The sequence below is a fragment of the Camelina sativa genome, chromosome 6 (genome assembly GCF_000633955.1).
Source record: "Camelina sativa cultivar DH55 chromosome 6, Cs, whole genome shotgun sequence".
NCBI lineage: Eukaryota > Viridiplantae > Streptophyta > Magnoliopsida > Brassicales > Brassicaceae > Camelina > Camelina sativa.
In genome coordinates this window covers 23,900,403-23,906,738 of record NC_025690.1, presented here as the reverse complement: position 1 = coordinate 23,906,738, position 6,336 = coordinate 23,900,403, and the positions used below count along the sequence as shown (strand labels likewise).

Genomic DNA, 6,336 nt, shown 5'->3' with positions numbered 1-6,336 from the left:
AAAAACACAAGTTGCAATACTAGCAGTTAATAGTTTCGGTGGTATTCATGCGTGTAATACTACAATCGATTAATTGTGAGGGAACTTTGGCTGGTAGTTACCATGTAGATTGAATCGTTTATTATAGTGTTTGAACGTTTAAATATATATGACACAATTTTAAGTTTACATTGGTTTATGATTATAACTATTGACACGTGCTTATGATTTGCAAAATATATACAGAAGTACATCAAGATTCGATTCAGCCCAATGTTACCGTTTCAAAACCTGATTTTACGTACACGCATGAAGTAGAAAAGACTAAATCAGCATTATGATTTAAAATATTAAATTTGATTGTTTGGCAATTAATGCTTAGCATTTTAATTGTTTTTGTTTTGTAGTAATCTCTCAAAATTAAATGTTAATGTAATTACAAAAAACATTTTATTCTTATATATTGTCAGAAACTATAGACACATTACAGAGATCTGATACAAGTATCGGGATCATGTGCAGGCAAGAAATTACTATGGTGATCGATAAATTATACTTGTAGGTTGAAAGCCATTTTCTTCTAGGATCATCATTTATTCGGGATGGTCGTCACGCTGCTCTGCTCACGCATGGATTAATCTATATGTATATGTGTGTATGTACGTGTGTTAATTTTAACGATATTTATTTTGATATAATAAAACATTTAACTAAGAAAAAAATCGAGAAATTGTCACCAAATCGAACCCCATTACAATCAGAAAATGATATGATAATCTGACTTCGAGAACGAAAGCTACAATCGAAACCCTTCACGGCAAAAGAATTGTTCTTTATTATAATATTTATTTTAAATAACACCACACCATCTTTGTTCAAAAATAAAATAAAAAATAAAAAATAACACCACACCATATGTAAGGTAATATTCTCCTGTCGTAAATGAGAGTACCTAATTCACATAATAACATAGACACTTCCGTGCGAATTCTGAAGCGTTTATGTATTTTCTTTTTATTATTATTCTTGAACACTGAATTTTTTTTGGGTCTATTAAACTAATCAAAATTATAAATTAGTATTAAAAATAAAGATCTTGGAAACTGTCAAATTATACCTATAAAATCANTGGTGGTGGAGACTTAACTGGCGGCGGCGGTGAATTATAGTAATAAGGAGGAGGAGATTTGATCGGTGGGGGAGGAGATTTGTATTCATAAGGAGGTGGCGGAGACTTAACCGGGGGCGGAGGAGATTTATACTCGTAAGGTGGCGGAGGAGAGCTATAGTAGTAAGGTTCGGTAGCCATAGCCGAGCCAACGAGTAACGCCAACATGGCGACTACCCATTGAGCCTTGGCATGGCTCCATGCCGGAGTCGCCATTCTTCACCTGATAATTTTCAGTCTTGGTTAAGACTATCTTTGTTTTCTCCAATATTATTTAAGAAGAAAAAATTAGAGAAAAATGTTTTTGTTTTTGAGGAAGATGAAGAAGAAGTGATTGATTGTGTTTCTGCATGGAAATGAGTTGTTTTTATAGTGAAAAAAGTAGTCGTTGGAGGTGGGCTTTGTTCATAAGGGACCAATTCAATATCTTCGTTATTTTTTAATTTCTTTCTTCTAGGTTTTGTTATTTAAATTTCGTTATTAGCTGGCAATTATTGGTTTTGTTAGTTTTATAATAAACAAGCTAATAGATCAGGAAATTTCCATTGTCTGAGAAAACTAATCTCCAACCACCGGATTGAAATAAAGCCAAACTAATTCTAATTGATATAATTAATTATACATAGATATGTCAATCAGACCATTTTTAAAAAATAGATGCTATACTATTGGATGCTAGTTAAGCTATGTTAATCACAATGACATCTACCACAATCATTTTCGGTGATATAATTTCTTTTTTATATTTACCGACATTCCGTAAATGTTAAAATCGTGTATATGACACACTCGTATACGTATACAGTCAAAAGAAAGCTATAAAATAATTCAAAGTAAATGATTACACGCAAAAAGATATTTAAACTTGTGTCATGGGTGCTCAAAGTTTTGGGGGAAGAGGACCACAATTTTTCCGATCATGCATATAACAATGTGGTGCCAGAACGTTCCTAATTGTTCATAAGTCATAAATTTAGAAACTACAAATATATAGTACAAAAAACACTTAATGCTTTTGAAAAACCACACATCATATATAGAAAGGTAATTAAAACCGTAACAAGCAAAAAAAAAAGAACAGAAAAGGATGATTATGAGTAAAGTCAAATGTCTAAAAATGTTTGACGACATAAGAAACCTACGCGATCAATGGGAAGACAGCTGTATATTAAGATGAAACCGAGTTATGTAATACAAAGTTTCAATTTAACTAAATCAGATCAAATTTAACACCAACGACTTTGATTTGTGACATAAAAATGGATTGTAATATATGCGAGGTAGCGTCTTGTGAGTCGGTGTATAATACCGCGTCGACTCGCTTCACACTTATCTACTGTATAAGTGCATAACATAACCTAAAATTTAGTTCCGTTTAGAATTTGAGTTGTGTCATATAATTGACCTTTCAAAAAAAAATTCTTCGGTTACTCCTTGTTGATCGTATACTTTTTCATTGTATGTACAAAAGGACATACTAAGTATAGAGTGCATGTGCAATCTCAATTATGAGTAATGTAATCGTGACAAGAGAAAATATAGCATGTGGAGTGAAACTTAGTGTTAGTGGGATTGCAGGCTTTATCGTGGTAGTAAAAACAAGAAGAGAGTAATTTTAACAATTTTAGTCGTATTTTTATGATATATCAAATTATATGACTAGGTTCATGGTATTATCGCACATGAGAAATAAATGTCATGACCGAATCAAAACTTAATTGCAATTCATTATTCAAAACAAAGTCAAATTACTCTTGTTTTTCAGATTTGGAAACGCTCTGCTGTAACACACAAATGGTTATATGTAAAAGACAAGGAAAGCAGAAGTAAAGATATGAACATTGAAGGCGGAAATAATTTCAAAACTGCAAGCATAAATGTAGGTTGAAATTTTTTTTAACGTGCAAAGAAATAATTATTTATGTCGTCAAAAAGTATAATTATTTATACGTTTTCCCAAAGAAGGGTGCAGAAAAATTGTACTTAGGCTACCCACATTATTATAAATTTCTCCTTACAAAAACAAATGCTGGGAGATATTAAACAAAAATGGTTATAGCTAGCTAGACTGGTCAATTAATTTGAGCTTATATATATATACGTATAATGCTTTTATATATGATCCATACATTTGTGGTGGGACTTCTTATAGTCTTTCTTTCAATTTATAACTTTCCGGTCTATATCAGTGTGTTACTACGTTGATGCTTAGCTTATTACTACGTTTTTTCTATCTTCATAATTTTGATATTAATTCTAGAATTTTAACTATCGATTATTAAAGTTAAAGAGTGGTTAGAGTTTGAAAAGAATTAGCAAGAAAGCACATGGGCGGATAAACCTTTTTCCACACAAAAAGATGTGATACAGATACACCAAGGATTCCTCAAATTTAATCTAGACAAAAATAATATTTTTTTTCACGATAAAGTTGATAAACCCTCTACACTTCGATTGGTCACATGTATCAGTCAATTAATGATCATGTAAATTAGTATATAAGAAAAAGAACTTTATAAGTAATACATAGTAAAAAGTTTCATAAGTACCATAGTCGTCGTTGGTAAGTTCAGCGTCACATCAGAGAAAACTTGATGTTGGAAATTTGATACCATGATAATATTATTAATGATTAATGAATAAATATGTACTTTTAAAAGATTATTTATCAATAAGTTACTCTATAGCTAGGGCCAAACTCTCAAGTGTTGGATTACTCATGGAAAGATGAATATAAATGTAGAAATTTTTCTAAACCCAACATATGTGTCTGTGTATTTCGTAAAATTTACAGAGAATTAGTTGCTCTATAGCTTTTAGTAATATCTACTACCCTATCGTAATTAGGACCAACTAACTAACACTTAAAAATGTTATAGGATTCCCTAGTCGTTAGTCAATGGCGTGCCACGAAAGAACTCTGAAGGGAAGTATATTGAAATAAAGTACCTTTGGTTTTGGTTGTTTATCTAGAATTCGTTTGTAACAACCCTATTTTGCGTATGCCATTTTATTTCTTGATTTATATATGTAGATGTGTTTAAAAACACAAGTTGCAATACTAGCAGTTAATAGTTTCGGTGGTATTCATGCGTGTAATACTACAATCGATTAATTGTGAGGGAACTTTGGCTGGTAGTTACCATGTAGATTGAATCGTTTATTATAGTGTTTGAACGTTTAAATATATATGACACAATTTTAAGTTTACATTGGTTTATGATTATAACTATTGACACGTGCTTATGATTTGCAAAATATATACAGAAGTACATCAAGATTCGATTCAGCCCAATGTTACCGTTTCAAAACCTGATTTTACGTACACGCATGAAGTAGAAAAGACTAAATCAGCATTATGATTTAAAATATTAAATTTGATTGTTTGGCAATTAATGCTTAGCATTTTAATTGTTTTTGTTTTGTAGTAATCTCTCAAAATTAAATGTTAATGTAATTACAAAAAACATTTTATTCTTATATATTGTCAGAAACTATAGACACATTACAGAGATCTGATACAAGTATCGGGATCATGTGCAGGCAAGAAATTACTATGGTGATCGATAAATTATACTTGTAGGTTGAAAGCCATTTTCTTCTAGGATCATCATTTATTCGGGATGGTCGTCACGCTGCTCTGCTCACGCATGGATTAATCTATATGTATATGTGTGTATGTACGTGTGTTAATTTTAACGATATTTATTTTGATATAATAAAACATTTAACTAAGAAAAAAATCGAGAAATTGTCACCAAATCGAACCCCATTACAATCAGAAAATGATATGATAATCTGACTTCGAGAACGAAAGCTACAATCGAAACCCTTCACGGCAAAAGAATTGTTCTTTATTATAATATTTATTTTAAATAACACCACACCATCTTTGTTCAAAAATAAAATAAAAAATAAAAAATAACACCACACCATATGTAAGGTAATATTCTCCTGTCGTAAATGAGAGTACCTAATTCACATAATAACATAGACACTTCCGTGCGAATTCTGAAGCGTTTATGTATTTTCTTTTTATTATTATTCTTGAACACTGAATTTTTTTTGGGTCTATTAAACTAATCAAAATTATAAATTAGTATTAAAAATAAAGATCTTGGAAACTNGTGCAGAAAAATTGTACTTAGGCTACCCACATTATTATAAATTTCTCCTTACAAAAACAAATGCTGGGAGATATTAAACAAAAATGGTTATAGCTAGCTAGACTGGTCAATTAATTTGAGCTTATATATATATACGTATAATGCTTTTATATATGATCCATACATTTGTGGTGGGACTTCTTATAGTCTTTCTTTCAATTTATAACTTTCCGGTCTATATCAGTGTGTTACTACGTTGATGCTTAGCTTATTACTACGTTTTTTCTATCTTCATAATTTTGATATTAATTCTAGAATTTTAACTATCGATTATTAAAGTTAAAGAGTGGTTAGAGTTTGAAAAGAATTAGCAAGAAAGCACATGGGCGGATAAACCTTTTTCCACACAAAAAGATGTGATACAGATACACCAAGGATTCCTCAAATTTAATCTAGACAAAAATAATATTTTTTTTCACGATAAAGTTGATAAACCCTCTACACTTCGATTGGTCACATGTATCAGTCAATTAATGATCATGTAAATTAGTATATAAGAAAAAGAACTTTATAAGTAATACATAGTAAAAAGTTTCATAAGTACCATAGTCGTCGTTGGTAAGTTCAGCGTCACATCAGAGAAAACTTGATGTTGGAAATTTGATACCATGATAATATTATTAATGATTAATGAATAAATATGTACTTTTAAAAGATTATTTATCAATAAGTTACTCTATAGCTAGGGCCAAACTCTCAAGTGTTGGATTACTCATGGAAAGATGAATATAAATGTAGAAATTTTTCTAAACCCAACATATGTGTCTGTGTATTTCGTAAAATTTACAGAGAATTAGTTGCTCTATAGCTTTTAGTAATATCTACTACCCTATCGTAATTAGGACCAACTAACTAACACTTAAAAATGTTATAGGATTCCCTAGTCGTTAGTCAATGGCGTGCCACGAAAGAACTCTGAAGGGAAGTATATTGAAATAAAGTACCTTTGGTTTTGGTTGTTTATCTAGAATTCGTTTGTAACAACCCTATTTTGCGTATGCCATTTTATTTCTTGATTTATAT

At 30.6% G+C, this 6,336-nt stretch overlaps 1 protein-coding gene across 1 annotated transcript in view; it reads right to left on the bottom strand.

Moving 5' to 3' along the window:
* LOC104699420 (extensin-3-like) overlaps window positions 1-1,363 on the bottom strand; it is an 11,185-nt gene extending 9,822 nt beyond the window's left edge. The window contains exon 1 of the mRNA XM_010414727.1: window positions 1,122-1,363. Coding sequence (XP_010413029.1) covers window positions 1,122-1,363 — 242 coding nt within the window. The remainder of the gene's footprint in view (window positions 1-1,121) is intronic.